Here is a 15,201-nt window from a genome sequence, read left to right as displayed (position 1 = left end):
TATGTTCCAACTTGTGCCTGTTGCCCCTCGTCCTCTCACTGGCAACCACTGAAAAGAGTCTGGCTGGAGCCAGTGGAGCAGACAACCATCTGCAGCCTGTGAGGGACCCCATGCTAGAACAGGTGAATATGCCTTAAGGAGGCTGTGACCCCAGTGGAAGTCTGCACTAGAGCAGGCTCCTGGCAGGACCTGTGGACCCATGGAGAGAGAGAAGACCATGCTTCTCTCTGGGGAAGGAGATAGAGAAAATTGGGAGTGAAGCTGAGCCCAGGAAGAAGGGAGGGGTGGAGGGAAGGTGCTTTAAGATTTGATTTTTATTTCTTGTTACCCTACTCTGATTGGTAATAAATTAAATTAATTTCACAGAATCAAAGAATGATAGGGATTGGAAGGGTCCTTTGAAGATTATCTAGTCTAACCTCCCTGCCAAAGCAGGTTCACCTAGAACAGGTTGGACAGAAACGCATCCAGGTGGGTTTGGAATATCTCTAGAGAAGGATACTCCACAACCTCTCTGGGCAGTCTGTTCCAATGCTCGGTCACCCTCCAAGTAAAAAAGTGCTTCCTCATGTTGAGATGGAATTTCCTGTGTTCCAGTTCGTGCCCATTGCCCTGTGTCCTGTTGCTGGGCACCACTGCAAAGAGTCTGCCCCCATCCTTTTGACACCCGCCCGTTAGATACTTCTAAGTTACTTATAATTTTCCCAAGTCAAGTCTGTTTTGCTTGTGACAGTAATTGGTGAGTGATCTCTCCCTGTCCATCTAAACCCATATCAACCCATGAACCTTTCATCATTTTTTTTTTTCACCCTGTCCAGCTGAGGAGGGGGAATGATAGAGTGACTTGGTGGGCACCTGGCGTCTAGCCAGTGTCAAGCCACCACAATAAAAATGGCCATTCTTAGTATTGTATTATGTAAAACTGTAACCAGGGATTGAAATATCTTAATATGTGCTGGCATGCTACATTGTTATTCATTATCAAGTAGAGACATTACTGGTCATGTCAGAGTAATGTAACTGGCTTTTACAGAAATGGTATTTCTTTTGTGTATAGAACCACTTCTACCAGGTGTAGCAAAAGCAGTCTCTATTATATTAGTAAGTTTTGTGGGTATTTTTATTTTTTGTCTGTTTGCTTGTTTTAAAGGCAAATCTTGTAGTATTATTTTATTTTATATTTTTAATTGGTACTCATGCTCATAAGTGTTCATTCTATAGAGCAGTTATTTTGACTATTGTTTATTTTACTATTAATACCTCCCTGGAGGTATTTAAAAGGTGCGTAGATGTGGTGTTTAGCGATATGGTTTAGTGATGGCTTTTGTCAGTGTTACGTTGATGGTTGGACTAAATGATCTGAAAGGTCCCTTCCAACCTAGGCAATTCTATGATTAAGAGTTGTTTCTTACCCTGATTTTCTTTCCTGTGTTTCAGAAGTTGGGTACTGGTTCCTTACTTTCTGGAATGAACTAATTATTTTTGTTTGCTTCTAATGTGAATGTGATTCTACTTATGGATTGTGTATGATGTGTTTGTTTGGGTTTTGGTTTTTTGTTTGTTTGTTGTTTCTTTTTTTCTCCCTCATGTGTGTCTTTAATCTGATACTTCTTCATCTTCTTCAACATATTGGTTAGTAGCTGAGAACTAGAGTTCTCCAGACTGGGATTGTGTGCGGTTTTCCCTCTACTGGTCATAGAGAGTGCCAGCCTACATGACCAGACAGCTGTGTATTAGAAAAATTAGAAAAAGCGTATTCTTTGTAGCAGCTGTGATTCCCTGCTAGTGTGAGAAAACTCATTTGGGTAAAGGGACATTCTAGAGACATGCAGATGGGCACATACAGCAACATCAAGGACTTTTGGATGGGTAATACACTCATTACAGCCTCCCCACCCCTAAAATAAGATTATTATCCAAACAAGATTCAGGAGATTATATCACTTACCAGCTCTCTAGTAATAAGCAGATTCTTGGTTTTGTGCAGTTCTAAGTGAGCTCATAATGTTAGAGAGTTGCAAGAACTCATAATTTTGATTTTCATCATCACATTTTATAGCTTTCTCTTTTGATGTAATGAAAAGATGTTTTAAATATGTGCTTGCCCACTAAGGTTATGTGTCGTGGTTTTGGCCGAATTTATCAAAACCAGACCGACAGATGGCCCTTCCTCCCCTCTTCCCCCCGCCAAAAGAGGAGAGAGGAGAGAAAGAGATAAGGAGATTCAGAAGTTTAGAATGAACTAAACTACTTTAATGAAGAATTAATATTAAATATTAAAATAAAACAAAACAAATAGGTACAATATATACAAAACCGTATCAAGCTCCCAGGATGACAGTCACGTCACCAACAGGCACTGGGGAAGCCCCAGACTGGACTCAGTGACGAATGGGAACTGGATTCCAGCTCTGGAGTCAGGAACACACGGATCGGGATCAAAGGCAGATGAACAGACAGAGTCCTCTCTGGACGTCGGCCATCGCAGGCAGGGGGCTGACCCTTTGATCCCTCAGCTTTTATACTGAGCATGGGGCAGATGGGATGGAATACCCCAGTTGGTCAGGTTTGGGTCACCTGTCCTGTCCACTCCTCCCCACTGATGTGACCCCTCTATGTTTTTCCGTTTCCGACCCTCTAAGGGGGCAAATAACGAAATTGGCTGACCTTGGTTGTTATGGCAATAAATATAAGCAAGGGCCTCCCTGCATACCATTCCTTGGCATGGAGCACAAACATTGGTCTTATCATTCTGAGAACGAGCAGTTTTCTCCACAATATGCCATTAATTTCAGAGAGTTAGAGGAGGCCTAGCTAGGATGTAAAGTTACAGAACAGAAAATTGGTTCGGTTTTACTTCAAACCGGGACATTATGTAACAAAAAAATATTCTCAGTGAGACTGCAACTGCATTGTCTATAAAATTACTTAGAAGCAGTCATAATGCTCTTCATCACATAATAGGCATGATTCTTTCTTAAACCAAATATATCTAAATTATAAAAATATAGATAGAGATGAAGAGTACACAGCTGAATAAGAATAAGCAAATAATATAGAAGCTATATGGCCTCTAAAAAAAAAAAAGAAAAAGTTGATTTGGAAGGGATGATTATATCTTGTGAAGAGCCCTCTAAATCTTTACAGATCTTTCATTCGTACTTTCTCATGAGTCAGTGTCTCAATTCTGCTGTTGTAGCTAAAAACTCTTTAAACTCTGTTAATCTCTGACTTATTTTTACTTCTATGCATCTGTCATGTAATGCTCTTTTCCTCTTGCTATCCAAGTAGACTTGAAAGACTCTGAAATGGTCTCCCCCAGAAGACTTTATTACTGCCAGTTTTCTTCTCTGTTATTTTTTATTCATTTATTATGTTGGTAGAGAAATTGTTTTAAAGTGCTTGTTTGTTTTCCTCCATAAGTTCCTTAAATATCATGTCAAAACTTTGCTGCAGACGGTTGACTTGAAAAGCATTTTTACATTTTTATATAGTTCTTGTTTTTCAGCTGTGGAAGCCACATCTGAGTTCATATCAGAAAATTCATTTCAGACTTTCTATACACTTAGCTAAAATGAGTAAATTTATAAACTAATTTTAAGCAACATATGATTTTAGTACCTAAGAAAACTTTAAATTGTGTGCACCACAGTTCATAAGGAAAAAGGGAATTCTCTTTTGTATTTTTTTCCCTGAATGTAAAAGCATGTTTCATATTCAACTGTATGAAATCTGCTTCTCAAAATCTGCTTCAGAAAGACATTTAGTTTTGTTTTAAAGATTTCAAGGCATGAAACTGAAGACACAAAGTTATTTAGATTTGTTGGATTTTTTGGTTTTAGAGGTAAAAGCTGATGTTTATTTATGTTAAATAAATCTGCATAGAAATAATTTGTATGATCAATTGCATGTTATATATTTATATATACTTTATTTATAAAATTACAACAAAAGCATAAGATGAAAGTTAGCTTCAGCTTCTAAATTTTCTTTTACTTCTGTTCATTGAAAGAAAAATCCTCCTTATTTTCCTTAAAATGTGTCAAATTATCTTTCTCTGCTACACTACACAGATTCTGAGTTCCTGGGTTTTCTTCTTACACAATAAGGTGTATTTTCTTGCTTATACATCTTTATGAACACTTCAATTTTTTTTATATTTCAAGTTTATGATAGTTTTTTAATTTTGGAAAAATTACCTCTTGAGAGTTCTCCCTTTTTTGTGACTCTTTATTCATAATCTTTTTTTTCCCTTTATGATTTTTACCTTGCAGCATGAAATACTATCCTTCCTCTTCTAGAAAAAATAAACAGTCCATCACACTATAACAGTTCAGTCTGTGGTTTTGGCATTGCCAACACCAATAAAATGGAATGTATCCCTTTCTTATGTTACAATCAATTAATATGGAGTTATATAAATACATAAGCAATTATAAAAAGGTGAAGTACAGTCTCTTGTCTGCTTGGATATAATTAATGCATTATGACAGATGTTTATATGCCTTGCTTTTCCAGGAAACACCAAAAAATTCAGTAACTTCCCCAAAATAGTTATGAGAATATCTAAATTTAATTGATTTAACTAAAATTGTTGGCAGTTATTTCTTGTCCTTTCAGTTATGGATTTAGAAAAAAATTAATTTCTCTAATCTTTATCTCAATCTACCACATCTTCAAAAAGTGATTAATCAGCCTGTGATCTCATTCTTCACTTTTGGAGACTAAACAAAACCAATTATTTCAAAATTTCCTGCTAGAACAAAATAAAACCTTCTATTTTTTTCCCCTTTTCCTTTTTTTTTTTTTTTTTAAAATGCTAAAAACTTGATGTGAAGTTCCTTCTGAGGCTTTAGCACTCTTGAATGGAGCAGAAATGCTACCTTCTGTGTCTAATACATGAAAGCCTGGCTTTGTCTATAGTAATGTTGTATTGAAACTCACATTCAGTATTTGTTCTGTTAAGTTTTTTCTGCGCTATCTAGCCAATTGCTTTGGATTTCGGATTTCTACCTTTGCAAATTATTTTTTTTTTTATGTTCCTAGTTAGAATTTCTGTGTTTTGGCTTTTTTTTTTTTCTTGGTTGTTTTTTTTTTTTTTATAATTTCATAATTTCTCCATTTTCTGTTAATGATTCAGGGCCTGCTTTGATACCTTTCTAAATTCCTGAAGGGATTTCACCAGCTCCTGCTGGTCTCTGTTTTAACTTGTGCTTTCAAACAGCCTGAGCTTTTCTTTCATTTTTTAAATGAGTTTTGATTGCCATAATTAAATTTTGTGAAGACCGAAGAGATGACAACATGGAAAGCTTCCATATTCTTTATGTTATTGTTTTGTTTGGTACTACTTTATTCTTGAAACATACATCATGTCCCCAAATAATTTTTTTAACCTAATTATTTAGACCCACTAACTATTATGTGTCTGTAATGATTATTCTATCCTAGTCTGGGTTTTTAAACAGTGGCCCATTAAATAAGAAGTCTGTATCCCATTAGCAGATCTTCAAGGCATATTTTCCCTCCTTCTGCAGAGTTTTTTACACTGTTATTCTTCATTTTTTATAGTATTTGTAGCTGTATAATCAAATTTATCTGCATGACATAAAGCCATATTGTGCCATTCATTTTTAAGCAGTAATCTCCATTGAATCCACTGAGAAATGCTGCTTAAAAATGGATGGTGCAATATGGCACTTAAATTTGCAATTACAATTAAATTATGTTAGATCTTATCTGTAGGAGCTAGAAAGTAGGTAATCTGAAAGCAGTAGTAAGAATTAAAAGCTTCAAGCTGCAGAAAAAAACACTTCAGAGCAAAAATATTCATTTCCTCAGAAGATGAGATCTGAAATCATTTCTTATACTTATGTAGTGCATTCTTCAGTTATTTTACTGAAGTTTTTCCTTGCGAGTTCTTTCTTTCAGTTAAACTGCAAAGGCATTGTGAGAAACATGAGGAATAAGTACATGGCAGGGGCTTTTAACTCTGTAATGGTTTGCTGGAGCTACAGAAAATTTTACTTTATAGCAGTAGTTTGGCGTAGATTACAGGGATCTGTGGTTCTGCTGTGTGAATTTGCTGCTCTGTGGTGATCTTCTACATTTCTTTTACTAGTGTATGCTGAAATGTTAGAAAAGGTGCCACTGCTGATGGTAATGCATTTTATATTGTATTCTCTATTTACTAACGCGTTGCCATAAAGGGATAGGGTTTAGTTCTTTGACAAAAGTGCACGAATAGTAATGATCAAGATGGGTAATCTTCCAGATAAAAAAGTTTACCAATTTAAGCTACAGAGTGGGTGGTAGTTGTTGTTATAATAGGGTTTTTCAAGGGCTGCAGAGAGTGCTATTTAACACGACAAGACACCATCACAGAAAATTCAGCACACACACAAAAGGATTGTTTTTGCCATTAGTGCTTAATAATGTTTCAAGGAAACAGTGAACAATGCATCAACACACTGATTCTTATCACATTCTTACCACAATCAAGTGTCTTTCTCTCCTATTAGTGTTCCATTGCTTATCCTGGAAAGTAAGACAAGGAAAGTATACTGAATAGTATTTTTATATGTCGGAGAATAGACTAAAACTGAAATAAATACAGAAAGTGATATAGTATTTCAGAGTCTAAGTAAACATTATTAAAAAATGCTGTAATACTATTGGAGAATTATTTTGGCAATATCATTTACCTTTTGAACTTCTTTTTTGTTGTTTTGTTGGTTTGTTTTATTCTGCAGGATTTTTTTTCATTCCTAGGGAAATGATGCTTAGCATTTGTTGGGTTTTTTTGTGTTAAATACAGTTTACGTGTCTAGGGGTGATAGGTCTGTTAGAAATTTACTGTAGTTAAACCTTTTAATGCACAGCATAATAATTAGACAAGTTCATTTTCACAAGCTTTCAGTTTTTAACTTTGTAGTTTGTAGTTATTAGTAAATGAAATAAATCATGGCAATGTAAAACTGATTCAAAAGCAATGGGACCTACATAGCTGACGTAAGTATAAGTGAAAGTCAATGGGTAGCACTGTGGTAGTGGAATTATTATATCCAACCAAACAATTTGATACTAGATATTTTCCAGAGGCAAAAACATGTTTTATTTTTATTTTTTTAAAATTAATTTTTTAAATTTACTGTAGCTATGGTTTCATGACCCTGGATCCATCTTTGATTTCTGAATAGTAATATTTAGTGATGGTCAGGGTAGAATCTCCTCTTCCTGAAAGTTCTAGCATTTTAAAGTAAGCATTTCTCAAAAGGTAAGGAAGGAAATATAATCTGTGAACTCTATGGGTTTACTAGAATATCAAATAAACCTCTTCCTCCTTCCTGATACATTCAGAAAGGTCTTGGAGGACAGTTTTGCTACTAAAAGAACTAAATGATTTACCACCTAGTGATTAAACATTTTCTCAGATTACAAAGGTCAACTGTGTGCTTACATCTTGATTCAACTTTCCTTTATACCATTTGTTTTTGAGATCCAGGAATGTGAATTCTTGTGAGGATAAAGAGTCATTATAGCCATAGTTGGAAAAGGATGAGAGGGACCATTAGGGAAAAGGTAAACTCAGAAAGGTCAGAGTGAAAAAGTCCAGAATGTGAACACCAAGTGAAAGAAATTTCTATGAAATACTCAATGCAAGTATTCTGTTGCTGCAAATTAAACTTTACATATGTCAGTGACAACGAGTTCATCTCCAAGTCCAGTGTGTACTGACCACATTGTAGAATTGGTTGCAGGCAACTCTGTAGAAAGACTTTGCACCTAAATGAGTTCTACTGGAAATCTGACTTCTAGCTTTGTACTCTGCGTCTTGTTCTCTTATGTGACCAGATATGTGCCCACTATATAATCAGTGCAGATGTATGTTGCTTTCATGGGATTCAAAGAGTGGAAAAAACGTTTAGATGTTTCAGGCAATGGATCATATAAACATTTTAATTAATATCAATTATAAAACGAAAATGGCATTAGCTTCACCTTTTAGAGACATTGAACTTATTTTAATCAGACTTTAGTATTAATGAGAACACTGATGTTTTTGAAGATGCTAAATTGTATTTGTATTATTAATCTGCAAACATTGCTGAATTTAATAACTTCTAGAAATCTATGTGCACTTGTCAATGAAATTATTTTGTGTGATCATTTTTATACTACTTGTGATAATACTACCTTTCAAATACTGGGAAATTGTTTGTCTAGACATATACATAATTAATAATAATTTTACCTCAGAGAATCAAGAACACTTTGAAAATCTACTGGCTTTCAAAAATTCTTGTGTATGAGACAAACATAATTGGTTTCTCTGTTTTCCTAGCTTTGAAAAAAATGTCCTAGTGATAGGACATTAACTGAAAAGTCACTATTGATTTTAGACACACAACTATTAATATCAATAATTTGTAGTGTAAGATACTGTACTAAAGTGAATAAAAACTCATAAAACTTACAGTTGATTTTATTTTTATTTGTTTGAAAAATTATGCATGTTAAGTTAAATGAATTTATAGAAAAAGATGTCTATTTCAAAGAAACTGTTGGAGTTTTTTGTATTTTCTTCTTTTCTAAGCATACTAGTAGTTTTGTAAAATCACAAATAACTTGCTTAAATGCAGAACTTGTAGGAATATAAGAGAATAGGGGTATAAAAAATCTGGGCTTTATAAGTAATGGTCCACTATGTTGTGAGTACTAAATATATAGCTATTAACTTAATTTTAAGTATTGCTATTGTGTGCTATTACTTCAAGTTTTATTAAAAATTAAGGATGAAGTTCTGTACTTATTTGTGTCAATGGCATTGACTTCAGTGAATCATACTTTTACCCTGAATTTGAACATTATTGTACATCTGCTGATTAGGGAAGTATAATAATGATACGACTGTTGGAGTGGGACAGTGGTGTTGGTCTTTGTTGCGGTAACTCATTTATTCAACTTGCAAAAAGTGAAGAAGAAAATAGGGTTAGGGAGAAGTAATAAGCTTTTTGGCAGTCTTATTTCTCTAGTTTTAGTGCTTTTGTTGCTTATATTCTTCCATATTCTCTTTTGTTTTATCCAAAATCTGGAATAGAAAATCTTGAGTACTTAACAGCTGGTAAACAGATCTGTTTTCATGAAAAATATTTACCACATTCAGCTATTGAAGAGTATTGTGTTTGTGTTTTTCAAATAGCTCAAGGCAAATAAGTCCCTGGATGTGAGACTCAGCCAAGACTTTGTTGCCTCTTGGCAAAAAGTACCAGTAATTCTATTATCTAAATAAATTTTCAAAAGAAAGCATGATTTTCTGATATTTCACATGATGGTCCATTGAAGGAAGACACTGAGATTATTCTTTTAGCCATAGAGAACAATATTCCATATCTGTATGATGGTCTTAGTGCTTACTCCGTATCTCAGAATGAGAGCCTATCAGTCAAACACTACTGAGCATTACCAAGGCTATGTCCTGTTCAAGGTCCTGACTGATTTGCTAATCTCTAATCTAAGTGCTACATCTACCACGTGCACACACACATGCACAAGCAAAAGTCAAGATTCTGTTGACCTATTTCAAATGCTATGACTTTCATACTAGCCCATTAAATCATTTAACAAATTGTATATGCGGACTGGAGCAATAGGTGCCATCTGCTCCCATTTCAGGTACACAGTTTGTCAAACTCTGCAGCTACACCATACTGAAACGAACCCATGTTAATGCAAATTAAAGAAATCCATGCTCAAAGCAATGGAGCCTTAAGTTACTAGCATTAAAAGATGTATTCTTTCCATGGTATACTCTACCATACATCTTGTGTGAATTAACTAAAAGTAGTCTTAAACCACATGATTTGTATATACACTAATATGTAGCTTGAATTTAGTATGACAAATAATGAAATAAAAACTTCTGAAATAATAGTAAGAAACCCATCTTTTTCTTATTTAATATAATTCAGAAGACATTAGTATTTTGAGAGCATATCACAAAAAACAGGTTTTTTTTTTGTGTTTAGCAAATGAAACATTGAGTAGTACTTATTTTAGAAAGTCACAGCTTAACAGAGGAAAACAAAATTGTTAAATAGATATGTTAACATTAAACTCATTAAAAACATTTTATAGTCCAAAATGGTTAGAATAAATATTCTAAACAGATGCCATAATCTCAACAGATTAAACTAATAAATTACGACATGTGTATGAGAAGCAAGTAATAGACATAGGAAAACAATAACACTTATGACTGTTTCATATAAATGCACCTGAACATTTGATGAAGAAAAATAATAAAAAGCACTGTTTCTTGCTTGAAGTTTGGAATAATGCCAAATGCTAACTTCTATTGTTAACCTTAGAAAAACACGTTGTAGTAAATAGCATTGTTATTTATCTGCCATTTTATCAAGTATTATAGCTGTTAATGGTAGAATAAACATGACATGTATGTGATAAAGAAAAGTGTTTCTTCACAACTTATTTATATCACAATTGCTTATAACATTATATATAGAAAGTGGTACATCATGTTCAGTCAAGGAATGCCAACTTCCTTATTTGAGTGGTCCTGTGCATTATTTTGATATATGAGTCTATTGGCATGAGTAAGAATTTACTAGTGTGTGGAAGAGCCTTATAATCTATGCCTTTATTAGAGTATAAAGCATCATACAAATGAATAATAGTTTTGTAGGCTGTGAATAATAGCGTACTGTGTATAAAGCAAATCATTATTTTATTAAGGTGGTTGATAAATGGTAAAGAAAAACAATAATTGATCTGGAAAACTGCAGAGAACCATCAGTTCTCTTTTGATAAATGAGAAAGTTGTGCATACTCAGTGCTTTACAGGATATACAGATTTAATCCAGTGTAGAAGTATAATAAAATTTGCTATAATAGCATATACCAACATACAACAAATCACTTTAAACTGTTTTGTTTGTTTTTTTTTTTTTTTTTTCCCTGATATTATAGTATTCAAAACTGATTATCTTCACTTTCTAGCACCCTGTGGAAGCCGGTCAACAGGCTCTGAAGGCACTGTATTATCACCAAACTACCCCAAGAATTACAGTGTTGGTCACAACTGTGTTTACTCTATTACTGTTCCCAAGGAATTTGGTAAGTAGATCTGATCTCATTTGTGTCTTTTTGTTGCTTAGATACTTTCAACAATTCTGGATGATTTTTAGGATTGCTTTTATATTAATTTTATATTAATGTGAAAAAAATTGTTTTAAACTGATGTTTCTGTTTCTACTTTTTATCAGTTTTATCATGCACTATTTTCTCAAAATACTTATATTTGCCATTATCTTTTGAAATTACCGTTGTTCATATATTTTTGTCTCACTGTGACAACATGTAACTTGGAATATTCCTGTGATGCTAGCCAAATATATTAGTGGTGCCAGGTAAGATTTCTTTTCACCCAAGGCTGTAAAAAGTGTAGCGTAACTCCAGTAAGTCCATGTGAACAGAGGAAGTAACTTTTGTCTTAAATGTATGGTAATATTGCTCTCATAATCCTTGGCTTCTCTGCATCATGAGGCAATGGCATAGGCTTTCCTGAGGAATGAAATTAGAGCAGCACATGACTGCCTGGTTTTTGTAGATTCCCAGATCCTCCACCAAAACTTCACTCCCATCCTAACATTTTTTCTGATGACTAGATGAATCTTTTAAAGATGTCTGCTGTCCCACACAAAGACAGAGCTTTTACAGCACTGTTTTATCCTGCTGGACTTACAAATTATTTTATCCCATTTGATTATGAAATAATACCTATGATGACAGCTGATAGTTTGTTGTTCACTTTGACTCATTAGTAAGCAGTATGTCACATACTGAATATCATTTACTGTTTAAATACATCTGCTTCAGATTTATGCTTGGATAAGTAGGACTTTATTATGACCCACTGCTCACATTTCAGTTTGTCAAATAAGAGGTGCCTGGGGATGGGGATGAGTAATTATTAATCTTCCTTCATGTTGATTCTGCAAACTTTTTATCCAAATTAAAGACAACATTTGAACTGCTGTGTATCCATCTGCCATTCTCATGATGACTCAACTCCCTTAATATCCAATTAATTTGTTTTTATGTATAACATAGAGGTACAGAGACTACTACTACAAAAAAATAGTTTTTTAAAAGTATTATCTCCTAAGCCATAGGAATCTCCACTTAGTCCTCTAGAACATTCAGGAAAAATTAAAAACATTTGCACAGTTCTTGACTTATTTCTAGCTGTTACAACGTATGCTTTTGACCTAGCTGATTTGTGCTAGATAAACTGGAAAGAGGATGTCCTCCCATTTCCATCAAATCTGATACTTTTTAGTTTATGACACAGATGTCAACATGTAAAGAATTAAAATTGCCACAATAAAGGATATAAAATGTTAGTGCTCTGTACTTCATATCTTTGACAATCTGGATGGAAATATAATTTTGTGATTTCTGGAAATCAAAACAAAATTCCCCAAACAAGACATGGAAATGGGGAGAAATCCCGTTGTTCTGCATAGACACTTGGAAAAATTTGACAAATACTCATTTTCTTTACACACTAAGCATGTTAAGAACAGTATTAAGAAGTTCTGTTTTACCCTTTCACAGTGCTTATAAAAAAAAAAAAAAAGGAAAAATGCTGATATGAAGAAGGAAAATCATAGTTTAGATATGATTAACCCTCCCATATAAGAATTCAGTGATGTATTGGAGATATGATTATGATATGATATGATCTGTCATATCTCTCAAGCTTTTTGACTGTCCTACTTTAGAATAGACCTTTACTGCTTTTCTTGTGCTTAAACAGCATATTTTGACAATTACATCAGGTACCTGTAGAATAAATCATGGAAGTATTTAATCCACTTTTGTGAATATAGAAAACATGAATGTTTGTGTGTTGAAAGAGAAAGGTATAAAACACAACTGGCAGTAGCCATTCAAAAATGAGGATGACATGACACATCAAATAGGCCAAAGCAAGTATTCCCATTTTAGCTGGTTTTTTTTTCCATGATACTCCTACAGTAATAGGGAGGGGAATTCCTTGCACCCAAAAGCTCTAATTTTAAAATATGAATCTTTGTTTGAATTATACAGTGGTGTATATTTTTTTATAAGTTACTAGTATGGGTTTTTTTCTGACCCATGCTCTTTCTCTAATCTATTGTTACTGAAATTATTCCAGAAACAACCATTAAGAATTTCAAAGTAATTCTGACATGCGATTTACCCTATTTTCTAGACTCAAGATGATTATTTGTCTCAGTTTGAATTTTTAAAGACTTGTGTAATGCATGTGTTTTGTCTCATAGCTTTCACCTCTACCTCATCACAATATATTAAAATACAGTTGCAGAGGATAGTCATAATTTTTTAATGTTGAGCGCTTTATGATCAGGTTTAGGAAATTATTACCTTTAACTCTATTATTTTGGGTCCTGATAGGAGACATTGTATTAAGAAAAGAGTCCTCTGTTGCAGCACTTAATATGGATTGCATAGGGATCATTTAATGACAAGACGGTCCCCCAAAAAAGCTGGCCTTTGTGGATGAAGACACTAGATTTCATCTTGAATTCACTTGCTAATATGCATCATGACAAGTACATTTGTCAGAGATTATTCACAACAACAAAGAGTCAAAATAAGGTTTTTGTAGAATGAAGGGGTAGTCCAGCCAGGCTGCTGACATACGTTTAAAGTAATTTCCTAATGAAAACAGCAAAAACTCTTCTTCCATAATCTTCCCTAGGCTGCAACTTTTAATATGAAATACAGCATTCAAATACTAGGTGAATGGAACCTCTTCAGGAACTATTTTGGCATCCAACACAGTATATGAGATCTTACAATAGAGCACAGTTTCAAAAAAAAAAAAAAAAGCTAAAACCAGGTCAATATAGGAAAAACCACAAAAAATAGATTAGCATATTCAGTGTGTAGAAGGGAACTCATTGGCCTGGAGTAGTTTTTGATGGAGTGAAAAGAAAAGCTATTTCATGTGCAGCTTTTCAGGTTCTCAAGTCCAAAATTCTGTGGAAAAGTCATTGCAGTGTGGTCTTTTTCTCAATGTTTCATTATTCTGTCATGCAGAATCACAGTTGCAATATTTCATACCATGACAGGTTTAAGCTAGAAGATAAATGATTCACAAAAGCACACAGTATGCCACAGGCAAAATCTTTTGTGAACATGGAAGACTCATCTTCTCTGACACTCTCTTACTGGTATTTCAAAATAGTGTAATGATCGTTAATTGTTCAACACTGAAATCCAGCACTAGTTCCAATTAAAATGCAGATGTTTAAGATTTTTTGTTTTCCTGATGAATTACTTTGTATGCCCTGCTCTGCGTAATGGCATCATCTATACTCCTATTTAAATTAATATTATTAACAGTATAATAAATTTTATATCAACTTGCTTCAGCCAATGTCCTTCCTTTCTGCTACAGCAAAAAGAAAGATTGAATATACACAATAAGGTATGTAAGTGTGGTTTATGAGTTATGCTATCAGAAAATTAAGTATCGATTTTCAGTGGCCATCAAAAATTATGAAATTTAAATCAGAACTCTTTTTTTTCCTACAAGGAAGCTAAAAAACACATATATAATTGGAAAATATCTAGTTCCCATGGAGACTATACATTTGCTTTACAATTACAGCAAGATATACTATTTCAAAAATGACAAGCATTTTATTGATAAGCATGACGTTTTGGAATAAGATTTCTTAGAATTTTGACAATGAAGGTAGACCCAGTTTGCTTACTACAAATGGGGAAGTTAAAATCCGCTATTCTTTTCAATTCCTGAATAACTGGCTTGTATTCACAGACACCTTTCTATCATGCAGTTATGGCATTTCCAGCTTTTCCTTGTGTCTCTTCTTGAATTTCTGAGTTATGTGATAGCCCTGAATTATTTAAAATAAGCAACAGAGAGAAGAAACAACTAGAGACAAACAGAAGGGGTTGTATTATTATTACTATTATTATTATTACATCATGAAAGAGTAATTTTTTGCAAATACTGGAAGGTACATACATACATAACTTTTATTCTGCTAGTGAAGAGACACATTGAGCAAACAATAATGTCAACATGTGTTTTCTGCTAAGCAGCTCACTGCTGCTAGAATTGTTAGACAGCTTAAAAGCTGTGTC

General features: G+C 33.8%; 1 protein-coding gene across 3 annotated transcripts in view; it reads left to right on the top strand.

The window, feature by feature from the left end:
* CSMD3 (CUB and Sushi multiple domains 3) overlaps nt 1–15,201 on the top strand; it is a 654,503-nt gene that overhangs the window by 502,491 nt on the left and 136,811 nt on the right. For all 3 annotated transcript variants that reach the window (XM_074145167.1, XM_074145166.1, XM_074145165.1), the window contains one exon: nt 11,017–11,133. In XM_074145167.1, coding sequence (XP_074001268.1) covers nt 11,017–11,133 — 117 coding nt within the window. The remainder of the gene's footprint in view (nt 1–11,016; nt 11,134–15,201) is intronic.

This window comes from Numenius arquata, chromosome 3 (assembly GCF_964106895.1).
Source record: "Numenius arquata chromosome 3, bNumArq3.hap1.1, whole genome shotgun sequence".
Lineage (NCBI taxonomy): Eukaryota > Metazoa > Chordata > Aves > Charadriiformes > Scolopacidae > Numenius > Numenius arquata.
The sequence above is the reverse complement of the archived record's forward strand: the minus strand, read 5'-3'. Positions and strand labels throughout refer to the sequence as shown.